Here is a 15995-nt window from a genome sequence, read left to right on the forward strand (position 1 = left end):
GCCTTGCTGTGATTTCAGCACTTCTGCTGCAGGTTTATCAAAACCTGTTTAAACACAGTGGAGAAGGAATAATGTTGGGAACATTGAAAGGACTTGGAAAATAAGAGCAAAGCCAAGAGAAGCAGAGAGACAGGTAGTGAAAAGGATCCCTTGTCCACAACAGCAGTCTGTCCAGCCTTTTTTCAAGGATATGCCATCAATAAAGCAGCAGCTGGGTCACCTGTTCTGCTGTCCTTGGCAATCTGTTGCCTTTTCTGGCTACTCCATTGCCTAGCCAGCCCTGCCTATCGTTACCAGCTTCTCCCCTGACCAGAGTCACAAAGGTGTGTTGTGACTCTGACACCCGATGACTGCCTGGGGCCAGTGCAGTTCAGTTATGGCATTCCTGGGGCTTTTGGGTTTGGGGGTACAGTAACAAAATCATACTGGGCTGCAAATGTAAGCGGTCAAAATTAGGACGAGTCATTCTGGTGGCTGGTGCATACCATTTCAGGCATATGACAGAGTCTTTAATAAGGCAATTTCAAATTGTTTTCCTGCAGCATTGCAGCCTTGTTAGGGAGAACAGGAGGACTGAGTGGTGAGCGAAACTGCTTAATCAATAAAGAAGTTGGAGAGTGTTTATTAAAAAAGGTATAGGACATGAACAGAAAAGACTGTGTCGCTATTATGTGGTGAAGGGTTGCCTTGGGGAGGTCAGTTTTGTCCCATCCTTATCTACAAAATTCCTGACTGAGGCTAGATAGAGTATTAAAGCTAGATCTGATGTATCTTTCCATTCTGTGGGTGTCTGGAGCACGGGGACTGACTTGCAGCAGTGTTGAGCAGCTATCATTACAGTTAAAGTGAAAAAATTCTGCTTTGGAAGACAAAACAAAAGGTTGTTTCATGCTTAATCCCTGTAAAGTAAGGTTGTTGCTGATTTAAGCAGACCATGCCAAATTAGTGGAAACTGTCTATTCTTTTGTTGCTTGTAAATTGGGGGCTGGAATACCCTTCTTATTTTCAAGGGATCCCCTGAAGTTAAATTTTGGTGACATTCTGAGGTGCAGTGATGGATGTCCCAGAAAACTGTGAGAAAAACAACTCTGCATTCAATTATCTTTTTCTTGTGTATGTGTGAATAAGACCAGTAGATAAGGCCAGAAACTGTTTCATGAGAAAGGGGAAGAGGCTCTTTATCTGAGCATCATCTATTGATGCTGTGGACAATGAAGAAGGCAAGGTTTGGTGAAAGAAGTAGCATGAATCATGCATTTAAAGAATATGTCACAAATGTGTATGTGTGAAATCAAGCTTGAGCAGTGCTAGAAAGTCAGCTTGCTAGTGAAGATGAGTTTTTGCTCATTTTCCAAGCTTAGCAGTCTTTCTGTTGCTTTTTAGCAGTAGTACATGGATGCATAATTACAATTGTAACATATGTGCATGCTGTTGAATTGAAGACATTTATGGGAAGACCTGTGGGAATCTGCTAGTTTCCTCACCTACTCGCAAGGGACACTGACAGCAGTGGGTTGAATGAAGGCTGCCTGGTGTTTCCAGGGCTTTGAACTTCCTTCTTTGGCATGTGATGGGCTTTTTGGATTGCATCCCAGGGTGAGCGTGCGACAGGAACGTTGTTCTGGTGCCCAGCCTCTTTGACTGGAGGGCCAAGCACAGTGGAAGCTGTAGTCTGGAGTATGGTCTTTAATTTGGCTCCTCCCTTTGTGATACTGAGCTACGGTGCAGAAGAAGCAGCCATCCACAAAGTGCCAGTTGAGGTTTCCTTTTCTGTGGGGGATCAGCAGCTTTTCCCAGTCCATTCCTTTTCCCGTTGGATCATACTGGCCTCTGGCTATCCCCAGATGGTGTATGGCTTTGGTGGGGCTCCCACACAAAGCAAATCGGAGCAATGCTCGGTCTTCACAAGCCATGTTGCTGGCATGGAGGCACCAAATGAAGGATGTGGCTGCTGAATGTCAGCTCCTCCTCGGAGTTAGGAGGTTTAGGTTTTTTTCCTCTTCCTGTCTGGGTGTTCTGCCTGGATACTGCTGAAGAAGAGGGATTATCCTTATGAGCTGAGCTGCCATAAGCACTGTTGGAGCCAGTCGAGCTCCTGCTTGGCGCTTGTGCCCTGAACAGCCTGTCACAGAGACAAGTAGCAGAGCTGGTCTGATCATAGGCAGTTGGCAAAGATTTTATCAGGAAAGGAAAAGCAGTAGCTCACTGACTCACAAGAAAGTCACTTCTGAGGCTGCAGGTGAGAAGTAATGGTAGGTCTGTTCTGACTTTTGCTTTTAAGAAACAGTATTGAGGGCTTAGCTATAGGAACATATTTTTGCTTCATAAATATAAACTGTTCCATAATTTGCAGCAGGCTTAAAATATTATGGTCAGCTCTAGGATCTTACAGGAAAGTAACTTGTAATTATCCTGCACAACAGGATGAGACGAGGCATAGTGAGGAAGGGAGAAAGCAGATGGGTAACATAAAGCATCTGGAAGGGTTTGAAATAATGTGGTATTTTGGTTTTGAAGGGTCAGGAAAGAGATTTTTGTAGAGACAAGGAAAAGTGTGAGCAGCAATAAGCAGAGTTGGTCATGATAGCAATGGCATATGTGCCAGGTCATGAAAATCCCCTACATACAGGGGCTGAGGAAGGGACTTTCATAATGTACTCAAGTGAATTGATTTGCCTGCATCTGCCTTATCTTCTTCATGATGAAGTGATGAACAGCTGGTGGTGGCATTTATTAAGTCCATATTTGAAACCAAAGTTCCTGATTTGGGGCTGTATTCAACTTTATCTTCTTTTATTCAGATTTAAAAGATTGTTCTGTTTGTGTTCTATAATCTAGATAGCTGAGCAGTGACTGTAAGGGAAGGTTTATATTCAGTCTCTCATGTTTTGTTGTTTGGTGTGTCCTGTTTGCCCCTGGAATTGGCTAGAAGATTCTAGTGTGGATTTGGTAAGGTGTTTTGGTTTTGCTACCTCCCCCTCCTCCCTTTGAGAGGATGACACTGGATTTATAAATGTTTATACACTTTCTTATATTACAGAGAATTGACAGTAACTGTTTTTTGGACTGGAGGAGATTACTTGAAAAATAACAATATTTATAAAATTACCTGGTTTGTTCCAAGCTTTGCAGAAATGTGTTTGTATTTTGGAGTTCAAGTTTGCCTGCAGAGTGGGAGGTAGTTTTGTATGGTCAAGGTCAGCCCCTGGTGGGTAATTATAAGTAAAAGTGGTGTACAAGAGGCATCCCTGGGGTGAGCTAGTCTCATCTTTTTTTGTTCAATCAATGTATTGCCATATGTTGAAATAGATGGAGCTGCTTTATAGTCTTCTGTAATGTTTCATCATTTGGTACAGGACTTTCAACAGAGCCAAGAAAAAAAAAAATCTGATTAAGCCCACTCGTAAAAGTAAGCCCTCTGTGGAGAGCAAGACTTGAATTTGTCTAGCCTGTGCATGAGGTGAGAGAGGTGTGTGAGAATCTCATTTCACACAGCCAAACAGTGGACACTTAGTGGAGAGACTGTACCTTGCTGATAATATTGCTTAATGTTGAGAATCTGCACAAACATCAGAGCGAATTACTGACTATTGAAGGCTGCTTGACAACAGATTCAGTATTTTCAGGCATTTCACTAATTTTTAATACAGTTTGTAAGACCTTTGGTGTGATGTATCTGTATTATCATAAAGAATCACTTAGGTTGAAAAAGACCTTTAGGATCATAGTCCAACCGTTCGCCCAGCACTGCCAAGGCCACCACTAACCCATGTCCCCAAGCACCGCATCTATGCGCTTTTTAAACACCCCCGGGACGGTGACTCAACCGCCTCCCTGTGCAGCCTGTTCCAGTGCTTGACCACCCTTCCAGTCAGGAAACTTTTCCTGATATCCAACCTAAGCCTCCCCCGGTGCAACCGGAGGCCGGTTCCCCTCATCCCTAGTGCCTGTTACCCGGGAGAAGAGCCCGACCCCCCTGCCTACAGCCCCCTGTCAGGCAGCTGTAGGGAGTGGGAAGGTCCCCCTGAGCCCCCTCCTCTCCAGAATAAACCCCCCCGCCGCCCCCCCCCAGCCCCTTCCCCAGCCCCTGCCCGGCTCTGGACACGCTCCAGCCCCTCCACGTCCCCCTGGCAGTGAGGGGCCCAGAGCTGAGCCCAGGGTTCGAGGGGCGGCCGCACCAGCGCCGAGCGCAGGGGACGGGCACTGCCCCGGCCCTGCTGGCCACGCTGTTCCGGGTACCAGCCAGGATGTGTTGGCCTTCTGGCCACCTGGGCACACGGCCGGCCGTCAGCCAGCCCCCCCAGGCCCTTTCCCCCGGGCAGCTCCCCAGCCCCCTGCCCCCAGCCCGCAGCGCTGCCTGGGGCCGCTGTGACCCCAGGGCAGGACCCGGCCCTTCTCCTGGCTGAACCTCGTACAAGTGGCCTCGGCCCACGGGCCCAGCCTGCCCAGCCCCCCCCGCAGAGCCCCCTGCCCTCGAGCGGATCAACGCTCCCCCCAGCTTGGTGTGGCCTGCACACGTGCGGGGGGCACACTCGATCCCCTGGCCCGGATCAGCGACGGACGTTGCAGAGGACGGGCCCCAGCCCGGAGCCCTGGGGACACCCCGTGAGCCCGGCGCCAGCGGGAGGTGACTCCGTTCCCCACCGCGCTCGGGGCCCGGCCGCCCAGCCAGCTTTGAACCCAGCGCAGCGCACCCCCGGCCCGGCCACGGGCAGCACCGCGGTGTCTCCAGGAGATGCCGTGGGGGACGGGCCAAAGGCTTTGCTGCGCTCCGGGCAGACACCAGCCACTGCCTTTCCCTCAGCCACTCGGCAGGTCACCGTGTCCTGGCAGGAGATCGGGTTCCTCAGGCAGGACCTGCCATTCACAAACCCGCGCTGGCTGGGCCTGACCCCCCGGCTGCCCTGCACGTGCCGCGTGATGGACGTGGGACCATCTGCTCCGTCAGCTTCCCTGGCACCCAGCTCAGGCTGACAGGCCTGTAGTTCCCCGGCTCCTCCTTCCAGCCCTTCCTGTAGACGGGCGTCCCACTGGCTGCCCCCCAGTCTGCTGGGACCTCCCCAGTTAGCTAGGGCTGCTGGTAAATGATGGAGAGTGGCTTGGTGAGCTCCTCCGCCAGCTCCCTCAGTGCCCTCGGCGAATCCCATCTGGCCCCATAGACCTGTGCGTGTCCAAGTGGGGCAGCAGATCCTTAACCGTATGGAGCATTGAACACTTGATTTATCGGGCCCTGTAAGTTGCTGATTTGGATCTATTTTAAAAGATTTTTCCCTTCTCATTGGAACCAGAGGCCAAAACTGCAGAGGTATCAAGTCTGTCTTTCCAGTTTGAGCACAGAAGAACAGTTGTGATGCTCGGAACATCACGGATGGTAGATGGCAGAGCTGGCTGTCTGGATTGTACCTGTTGTTGTTTTAGAGAAAGATCTCAAAACAGGGCAGCCTGAAGTGCCCGTGCGGGTCTGTGGGCTCAGCTCCATGTCCTTTCTTAAGCAGCTTTCTTCCTCTAGCAGCCAGCAGTTTTGTGCTAGAGCAATGCCGTAGGTTGGACAATGTCATTCACAGCCCTACTCTATTTATAGGGTGTTTCAGCAACCCCTCCTGCAGCTCCTGTTTCCCGATTTAAAAGAGCTTTCGTGCTACGTTGTCTCCGCTCTTTTTCCACTGGCAGAAAGAAGGAGGAGTTGCCTTTTCTTTTTGAAACGCAACAGAGCATTTCTGCTTCTCTTTCCAGGCCATGGCTCTTGTCCCTCAGATTTCAGAGATGAGTCCAGCAAGGGGAGGGCTGTGGGTGAGGCACCTGCTGCTGGTGGGCACTTACGCTCAGCCGCTTCTATTGCCTTGGCTTCAGAGACAAGGGGTATGGCTAGTGAAGACTAGTAGGAGATAAGGAAAAAGTGGATCTAGAAGGCACAACCCAATGGGAAACTGAGTTAGAGGTGAGAATTAGAGTGGAAATGTACTGTGCTGATGCAGCGCCTCGCTGAGCCCCAACAGCGATCCCCGTCTGGAAGTGCTGGCAATTCTGCTGTGGCCTGATCCAGCTCACATATCAAAGTCAAGAGTTACGATTTTGATATAGGCCAAATGTAACTCCAAGAAACTGCAGCACAGAGACCCCCAGCATGAGAAATACATTGTTAGAATAAGGCTCTCCATGTTAATTTTAAATTATTGTTGGTGTTAGCCCTTCCTCTGGTTTTTCCGCTTTTGCTTTCACCTTTCCCTTTTTCCTTCCCAGCAACCCAGACATAGCTTTATGTTACCTTTTTCTGTTGCAATGTTTGTGTTTATTTTTCAAAGCCAAAGGAGGACTTCATAACATTCAGTATCACAGAACAACTTTGCTTTAAAAGCTCATTAGCTAGAGCTTGTCTCCTGGCTGTTGCTTTCATTGACGGAAAAACATACATACCCATGTGTGTGTTTGTTGTGTCTCACTAGCTTTGCTGGTGGGAGGTAGTGCTGATAAAGGGCTTGAAGTAAAGCTTTGCCTACACCAGTGAATGCTCGTTTTCTAGTTTGTTTTTCCTTTTAATAAATGGAACAAGTGATCCTCGACTGAGCAGGCTGTCGGTGCCTGGATCTTGGATATCAAAAGTTTGACATAATTGTCAGTATTGGCCAAAACCAGCAGGAAAGCACAGGTTTGAGACACACCGTGAGCTCCTATTAGTTTTGTGAAAATTGGTATCTGGAAAGAGGATGGAGTGCCCCTATGGAGGAGAAGCTGATTTATCTTACAAGATGCTACCCAAGGACAGGCTGGCTGGCAGGTGGGTGTCTGCCTGGCTGAATGTCCCCACCAGGCAAGTCGAGAGTGATGTGAGGCACTGCGGGCCCTGTGGAAGGGGGACGCAAGCTGGAGCTCAAGTGGCTGTGGTGTGGATGACAACTGCTGTGGTGTGTTTTGCTGCTTGCAAAACCTGTTTATCTTATAAAATATGCTTGCGGAGTAAAGCTATGAACAGTGGTGTTTGCTTACTTATTCAGAAATTCATCCAGGCCTGCTTTAGAATTAGATTAGAATTTAGATTAGTCTGAAATTCATGGAGTTGAAAGAACCCAACTTCTACTATTTTTAAGTTGCCCTTTTTTAAAAATTCCTCTCTTCAGATGGCCCAAGTCATGTTATTTAAGTGTACTTTGCAAGCACAAATTACAGAAACTTACTGAAATTTCTAACTTAATTAGGCAGCATTGGGAGCTGGAGTTTTAAGCAGAACCTCAAAGATGGAAAAACTAGTGATAAAATGACAGGAGAGCTGGCAACATGTGGCAAGAAAATAAAAATAATGGGAGTGTGCTGCGTGTGTGTAGCTGTGGAGGCCGGTAGGGTCCTCTTTGGTGCCTCTGCAGGCTGCATTCTGTCAGCAGCTTCCCATTTCCTCAGCCTCATATCTCTTCCCAACTCCTCCACCTCTCCCTTCATCCTTTCTCTCCTTTCCCTGCTGCCTTAGCAGGTACTGTCACCTGGAGTTAATCTGCAGACCTCTGCTTTGTGAGGACTGAGGGGGTGGAGTGAGAGTGAGTCCACCAGAGGTGCCTGGTGATGCTGCAGGCTCTGGCAGAAGCCCGGCGAGAGGGCTCATGAAGCAGCAGGCATGTGTGATGGGGCTGCTGGATATGAACCTGGCATCTGGAGTACTCGCTGCTTACAGCGCACAGCGGTGGAGAGTCATTGCCTCGATGTGATTGAATGGGACTGTTTCATCATCTTTGTCTTTCCCACTTTGGTCTAGCAAAGTCATGTTCAAAGTTGCCCAGGCACCCTCAGGGTACCTGAGAGCCTGAGGCACAAGTCCTACAAACCTCACGATAGGAAAAAATTTGTTCTAATAGGCAGTCTAAATTGAAGTTCTGAGTGTTGGAGTGTATAACTGCAATGAGTGATGCTCTAGAATTAAAAAAAAAAAAAAAAAGAAAAGAAGCCAGGTTAATTGGCTTCAGGTAACGGTAAATGGCTTGTACATTCTTTCCTGATAAAACTTGCACAGATTTCTACTGACACCTCAGCAGTCACTTAAGTGTCAGCATTCCTCCCTCATTCGTCTTAGAGCATCACAAAATAGGATAGCTTGGGACAAAGCATACTTGTTCTGAAACAAATGCTCACACATGGTGCTTTTCATGACTAGCTGTTAAAAAGTAAATACAGGCCATGCGTCAGTCCAGATCGATACTCAAAGGTAGACAAGTTTTCAGTCTAGCTATTATTTTTTTCAATATCTTTTCTAGGGGTAGGTACCCCACCAAATTAAGAACTTAAATGTTTTAGTAGCATTTAATCTGTATTATAAATAGTTGTTTTCACTTTTTTTTCTCTTAAACAAAAATGCGTTTTTACTCTCTTTAGGTGTAAATGTGGTTAACCCAGCACTACGTGCTGTACTCATGTGTTCTTCAAATAAAAGCATTCCTTCATTTGTATAAAAACAAAATAAAGCTCAGCTTGCTACAGAAGCTCTGGCCTTATGGCCTGAATTTTTTGGAAGGCTCTGAGTGTCCTGACCTGTGCTATGTACTTAAAAAAGCAAAGTTTAGGACCTGGTGATGAACAGGGCTAGTTCAGTGTGGGGGAGGGGGGAAGGCTACTAGTGGTCTGAGTTTCCTTATTGTCATTCTTAATGGTGACCTTTATAGCATTTAGTAGAGCCACAGGTTTCAGAACAGACCCTTTTTGGATCAGTGACATGTTACTTCTACCTATATGCACTGGGTCCCGTGGGAGTAGAGCCAGCACTTTTATAACAGCTTTAAGACAACTGTTTCTTTTCTTCCTTTAGGCTCATAGCTGGCAGCCTGGAATCAAGAACCCATACCGCGGGGTGGTGGTGTGGCCTGTTCCTGAAAATGTTGAAATTACTGTGACTCTCTTTAAGGTATGTTTTTTAAAGCATAATCTTTCCTATTTCATAAACATCATCTTGGCAAATTATGTTTGGAAACATCAGATAGTAATCACAAGGCTTAATCTTCCAGGGGCTTAAATTGTTAACTGCACAACCTTATGACCCCAGTTTAAATCTGGGAGAGAAGGATGGTCTGTTCCCTGCCAAAGCGTACTTTTGTAGTTTAGTTAACACACTGAAATATCTCATTGAGCTGATTATGGCGAGTCATTGGCATAGAATTTAGTACATGTGTAACTGCGCACGTACCACATGTGTAAGAGCTTGGCATGGGTTATAGTCTGGTTGGTTTTCTTTACACACTGTAAGCCAGAAGTTGTCAAAACACAGTCATTTCTAGACTTCCTTGTTCAGTTGTGGTGCAGTGACCCTATTTCTTACTCTGTTTACTAGGAAACAGAATCCAGCTCTTAATTTCACAGTATTTAGTATGCCACACAAACATCACAGTGCTTGAGTGATTGCAGTTGTAGGAGTGGATGGTGGAGTATTTGAGTAGTACAGAGAATTACAAGATTTTTATGGGCGATTCTGTTTAGGTACTGCATTTGTTGCATTAAAAAAGAAGCTTATTTGTGTGGCTGTGAAGCAGGAGAAATTGATGGTTATGCTAGAACTTATTTCCCAAATGTCATTGGGCAGAGGCACAAAGATAACAGTGCTGCTTTGCACGTGTGACAGTGTAGGAGGCTGCCTGAGCTGAAGATTTCTGGGATTTTTGTTCCATTAGTTCTTTCTTGTGCTTTACTCTGTCTCCAGCTACACTCTGGTTGTTCTTATTTATAATTGCTCCCTTTACAGCTTAGGGCAACAGTAACATACTTTTTTCTTAAATTACTGTCATAATTAGTAATATTTATATTTCTTTGTCTTGGGGACTTCCCTGAGTAACTGCTTGGAAGTGGCTTCTGGTTAGCCTTAGAATGTGGATTTATTACTTGGTTCACTAAGCCTAGAAAGGGGGTTTCTCTGGGGGTTTTTTTGTTGGTTTTCGGGTTTTTTTGTCCTAGGGATCACCAGTGAACAGAAACATCCCAGATTGCCAGTGACGCTAACTTATAAATTTATCTCTCTCCTTAGCAGACACATAGTCTTCAACTGGCATTGAGAAGTTCACTAGCAAATACAATTTGCTTTTGCATGCTTCAAGGGCCTCTACTTGGATTAAGAAGTCTAACACCATTATCTGACTGTGTGTGTCTGTATAATCTGAATAGGGTTATGTAACACAGTGAATGTTACTTAATATTTTTAACTTTTAAAGTGAAGCAGAATGTACACCGTTCTTGATTGTGTATGTGATGACATGTTGCATGAAGAATGAGAAATTAAGTTTCTTCTGGGTGCAGCTCTGTGGTGCTATGGCTTTGGAATAAAAGTAGCTGCCAGCCTTCTCCTGCCACCCCACACCACCTTTGGATTCCTACCTGCAGGGCTTCAGGGCTGTGTTGTGTAGCACAGCAAAACAGCCTGGTGCTTGTGCTGCTGACGGTGAGGGCTGGGACCATACAGCGAGGGAAAGAAGGGCCTCTGGAGCCGGTGTTAGGTATTACTACAAGCTGAATTTCATCCAGCACTGTGACTCTGCAGGCAGGTCTGCTCACTGGACTTCTTCCTACTCTCTCCAAAAATGAGCCTGCCTGTCACACGGAGGAGAGGCAGGAGCATGAATAATCCCAGGGACTGTAACTTCTGGGAACAGCACACACCGATCTCGGGGGGAATGAGCACTGGCTTTTAGAATCAAAACATTGAGATCACGCAAAGCAGCATCGCATTTTCAGGCAGCTTTTGATGTAAATCTGCTCTAATTGATCCTCTGGCTCCTCCGACAAGAGTGCTGTAAGTGGCCAAACCCCCTCTTTTCTCTGTAAGGACATGCAGGTGTGGTACAGAGCAGCAGGTTTTGAGCAGCAGGTCGCATGCCAGGAGCGCTGGATCTGTGTGAGGCAGCAGCCTGCCCAGGGCGGTGAGCTGCGAGCGGGACCTGGCTGCAGGCAGAATGTGGTGCTGGCATGGTTCAGGCTGTGCCCTGTCCTCTGGTGGCTCTTGACTCCCTGCTACAGCAGCGCTTCAGCTGGAGCGCAGGATATGTCCAAACACCTGGAGAGCTGGCACTTCTGTAGCTGGTGTGTTCTGGGCAAGGACAGTCAAAAAGAGCTAGCTGGTTTTTGCACAGCTGATGCATTGGCTGGTCAGCGCTGGAGTAGTGGGGAGGGAAGAATGTACTAGCACATTGCCACAGCCTTCTTGGGAGCTGACTTACAAGTCAGGTATTTATATTGTTCCTTTCTCTGGAAGGAGAGAGGCAAAACCAGAAAGCAACAAAACTCAGAAAAAGAGCCTGCTTGCTCATCTGGCAGTTCTGGAAAAGTCCCTTTAGCAGCCACTCCTTGGCACTTGGCACTTGGCAGTAAGCACACTTAACGTGGCCGTGTTGTGTGACAAACAGTAGTTTTCCTCTTTCGTTACAACCTGAGAAGCTGAGGGAAGCTGCTGACTCCACGTCTACCCCGGCGGCAGAGCCCACTGAGCGGAGGAGCTCCGACAGGGCTTTGTAGCAGTCACAGATAACAAATTAGCACAGCGGTGCTGTTTGAAATAGAAGTGCAGGAAAGGGAAAGAGTAGACTCCAGAATAGACAGCTACGTGTTTTGGGAAATGATTCACACAGTAGTGGCTGTGTGTTCGTAAGTGGCTGTTGAAATGTGTTGCTGGTAGGATTAGGAGATAAGTTGAGGTTTCAAGTGCTGATGAGAATGTTAAGCATATCCTCTCCAGTAGTCACCCATGGGCCCTTGACAGCTGGTGAGCAAAGGCCTGTGAGGAGTCAACAGATGAGGTACTCTGCATTATCTGCACATCCCTATTTTGGGTGTTAGCTTGTTTCCAATAATAAGTTGTGTAATTCTTAGACAAGGAGAACAAGGTATTGAAGAGACTATAACCTTCATTTAGAAAACTTTCATTTCAAATAAATAAAAAGTTTTTGTTTCATTTCACTTAGTTCTGGGCTGCTGGTAAAATTTCATTATGCTCCGGAGTCACGTGAGGAAAAGCATCAAATGGATATATTGATTCAGCTTCCCTTGACTAGCTTTAGCTCCTGCCTGTCCAGCTGGCTGAAGTGCTAATTACATAAAAAGTTCCATCTGTTCTGAAAGTTTAACTTCTTCCTTTACCATGCCCTATGTTGATATTTGGCTATGCCTTGGGTTTTTCAACCCAAATGGGGAGAAAGAAACACTGTGAAACAACAAGCCTATTGTGTGTTTTCAGTCTGTGATTTGTAATGTGCTTTCATGGAAACATCCACAAATACCAGAAAAGCTAGCTGAATTCCCGTTTTTTGTTGTTTCCATGGTTGCACTCCAGAAGTTCATTTTTAGTGTCCCTGCATTAGCAAGGTTTAACCATCATATATGAAAGCTTGTATGCTTCTCCGTGGCTTTATGTACAAACATATACCTGTATCAACTGAGAGAGATTTTAAATGAGAAATTTTCACTGCCAAGCGAGACCAGTGCTTTTAGCAAAGCTAAGTGAACATCAATTGTACTATGAGGATTTAAATTGGAGCGTGATCACTTTCTAGCTTAAAAGCAAAGTGAACTTCCCAAGCAAAGATGTTTGTTCTTCTGGAGTAAACATGGACTTTGCTTCATCAGATTACAAAACCCACCTGCTCTGTCAGTAACTTAGATTGTTTGTCACACCATTGTACCATTGCAACAACAGGGAAGATTACCAGCTCTTCATTGCAAAGTTTGAAAAAGACATTTTAAAGGCGTAGCTTTCAGAGCACAGAAATTATTAGAGTAGAATAAGAATAAAATAAATGATAAAAGGAGACTTGTGTTGTTGAAAGCATTCGTGTCCCCACATGTATCTCAGAATAAATCCTGTATCATCTTCCTTGAAAGCCCGATTCCATCATGTGTTTGATTATAATGCAGTTACAGGCCATGCAGTAGCAGGAACACTGCAGCAGAGCCAATACATAGTCTCAGGGAAGGAGAGAAAACAAAAAACCCCAAAATGCACAAACCCCTTTGATAAAGCCGTTTCCCAGAAGCAGAGAACAAACCCAGGTTCAGAAAATACGTGTTTCAGTTTAGGAGAGACCAGGGGCTTGACCGGACATGATGGAGAATATTCTGTAGGAGGGAAGAACAGCCCTGTAGACAAGACAAGATGTTGTGTGTCAGATATGAAAATCATAAGCTCAGCAAAGTGAGCACGTTTGTACACTAAAAAATTAAATATCCAGGGTTAGTTTGAGAAATAATTATTAAAAATATATTCAAAGAGAAAAAGTAAGCCCTTGTTGTTTTTCTAGCCCAGAGGCTTTCCAGGAAAGCATGGACTGTCATGAGTTTGGTGTGGTGATGTACACGGACAGTTCTGCTGGTCTGCTCGGAGCTCCCTGCTTTCTGGAAGCTCAACAAAAGCTGACCGGAGTTGTATGTGATTTTCTAGGCTAATCAGATCTCTGTAAGCAGCATTGAAGCGACAAGAATTGGGTCAAATTTTGAGCCTTCTACAGCTTCAGACAGCCAAATGCAAAAGCTGAGGACAGATGTTGGAGTACCTGGAGCATCTGCTGTAGGTCACCAGTAAAGGAAGATCACAAACCCTGTCATCATTTGATCTGATTCAGTGTGACAGTCCATAAGCAGTTATTCCCCAAGAAGAAAGACCAAAGATTAAGGCTGGTATGAAGTGATCTAATTGAAAGGCAAGCTTCAAAAGCCAGGAAGGCTTAGGGAGGAGGCATGGGGAAGGAAGGGAGGAAGGGACTAACAGTCTGAACATCTTCCCCACCCGCTCTGGCTGCTAATTAGGAGAAGGAGCAGTCCCTTGTTTCCTGATACGTCTTTCATTCCTATTAAAAGAGATAGAGAAATAACTCTGAAGATAACAGAAACTATTGAAGAAGGGTTACCTTTCGTCAGTCTTCTGAAACCAACTTGTACACCGTAGAAAGGATCTAGTCCTTTGAGAAGTTCTTTGTGGAATGGGCTGATGATGGACTGATCAATAGAGAATGGAAAAATGTGACAGGCTCGTTCCTTGTGGCTCTTCCCTTGCCCGAGCCCAGGAGAGTTGCCTGTTTTCAGGTAGCTGGTATGTGGGTGGGCAGAGTGGGGTGACAGAAAGAAGCTCATGGGTGGGATTGCAGAGAAAAGTTTGTAGGACTGCGAGGTCCAGCACATCTCTAGAAAAGCAGTTAACACAGTGAACACAGAGAAAATGTGAGATGGACTAGGTTTTCGCTGGTGCACCAAAGTGCTCTGCTGATCTTGAGAGCTGGAGGAATGATTATCTGAGAGTCTCACTGCAGGAGAACCGCTAAGATACTCTCCTGTCCTTTGCACCGTTCCCTACTATTGGCTTCTCACCTCAGTGTTACTTTTGAACACTAAAGTCAATTTACCAGGAAAAAAAATATAATAAAAGGGTAGGGGAAAAAAAAAAGGCTCTAAAACTTAGTTGAACATACTGAAAAGGATTGTCGTACTGCACAGTGAATGCATAGGGAAAGAGAAAGAGGAAAATGGGGCCCATCTCTTGATATTAAGAATGATTCTTTTTTTACACAATAAAATGAGGAGGAACAAAAAGCTGTTCAATCTGTTTGCTCAGACAGAGTTTTCAAATCAAGGTGAAACCATAATGAATGTCGGATGGAGTGTAGTTTGCATCTGTGGTATGTTGGTAGAGAAAATGAGTATTAAAAAAAAAAGAAAATAAATGGCTCTTGCCAGCTCCCTTCATGTTACAGCGAGCTATGAGGCAGTTTCAGGCTGAAGAACGTACTGGAAACAGTTTGTTCCCTGAGCTTTTTAGGTAATTTTCATTATCATTTGCTTTCAGGAAGGAGGATGGGAAATGAGGTCTGTTTGTAACTCTTGTCTTCAGGTGTTTCCAGCTGTGCATTTTCAGTGATTGCTTGTATCTGCTTGCAGGTGAGGTGAGGTTTTGTGTGCTGTGTTATCAGGGAGGGCTTTCATACAGTGAAAATGTCAAAGGCTGCTATAACTGTACCTCCTAGGGTTGTTCTTCTTTGCAATGGCTTTTATTTTTTTTTCCCCCTGAAGAGCAGTCAGCTGTACAGTCCTCAAATAATAGTTTGCTATATTAATTGAGTTCTATGAGGAAATGAATGGAGGATATGGGTTAGCCAGTAGGGGAAGTATGTGTTACGTTTTTTTACTGGTGTTTACCCTCTTCAAATCCAAAATAAGATGAAAGATTACTCAGATTTATAGAAACATCACTTTTATGCAGGTCACACATAAAAATGTTAGCCCAAAGGGTGAAATGGTGGTTGCACTAGAAACCGTGTTGTAACTGTAGTCATACAAGATTCTGTTAATGCTGACCACATAGTAAAGTTGTAAGAAATAGGACTATGCGTGCTGCTCTCTGGGCTTCTAATAAAAGCATTTTAATGAGAAGAGTGAAGCCACTGAAGTGTCTGTTGCAAGGAAATGCTCAGGCTCGTTTGGGGATTCCTGTTTCTAGAGGCATTTTAAGACTAAGAAGAAATGTGGCTTTAAAAAAAAAATATCTGTATTTGTCTTTAAATCTGAAATATCTTACACATATGCAAAATATTTTAGCACATTTCATATCTCTGAACTTTTGGTGAGGCTGTTCATTAGAGAAGTCCTTGAAGCTTTTCATTTTTATTTTTTATTCTGGGTATTTGGTAGAGTTTGGGGGGCAATACGCTAGTGTTTATTTTTCAAAAGTGTTCACAGCTCACTTCCAAGTGCATGCTAAAACGTTGAATATTGTCTTCTCATTATACAGTATTATTTTGCTCTATCAGATTATCAGAAGTACTCAGCAGAGCACCCAATTCTGTAGCCTTCAGAGGTGAGAGTCAGTTTTATTACCATTGATAGAAGAGCTTTCTTTTTCTTCATAGAACAAAGCAATGATTGTTTTGTTTGTTACATGGGATAAAACACTGGGCCCTGACTTTGCAAGCAGGTTTGGGTAAACCTGCAAGCTTGCATTAATAGCTTTTGGGGGAGTTACAAAAAAAATTGAGCAGGATGAAATATTTCAGAGT

General features: G+C 45.2%; 1 protein-coding gene across 1 annotated transcript in view; it reads left to right on the plus strand.

Moving 5' to 3' along the window:
- The window catches only part of EHBP1 (EH domain binding protein 1), a 225616-nt gene that overhangs the window by 36798 nt on the left and 172823 nt on the right, over positions 1 to 15995 (plus strand). The window contains 1 exon segment of the mRNA XM_055809787.1: positions 8786 to 8881. Within this exon segment, the coding sequence (XP_055665762.1) occupies positions 8786 to 8881 (96 nt within the window).

Source organism: Falco peregrinus, chromosome 7 (genome assembly GCF_023634155.1).
Source record: "Falco peregrinus isolate bFalPer1 chromosome 7, bFalPer1.pri, whole genome shotgun sequence".
Classification (NCBI taxonomy): Eukaryota; Metazoa; Chordata; class Aves; order Falconiformes; family Falconidae; genus Falco; species Falco peregrinus.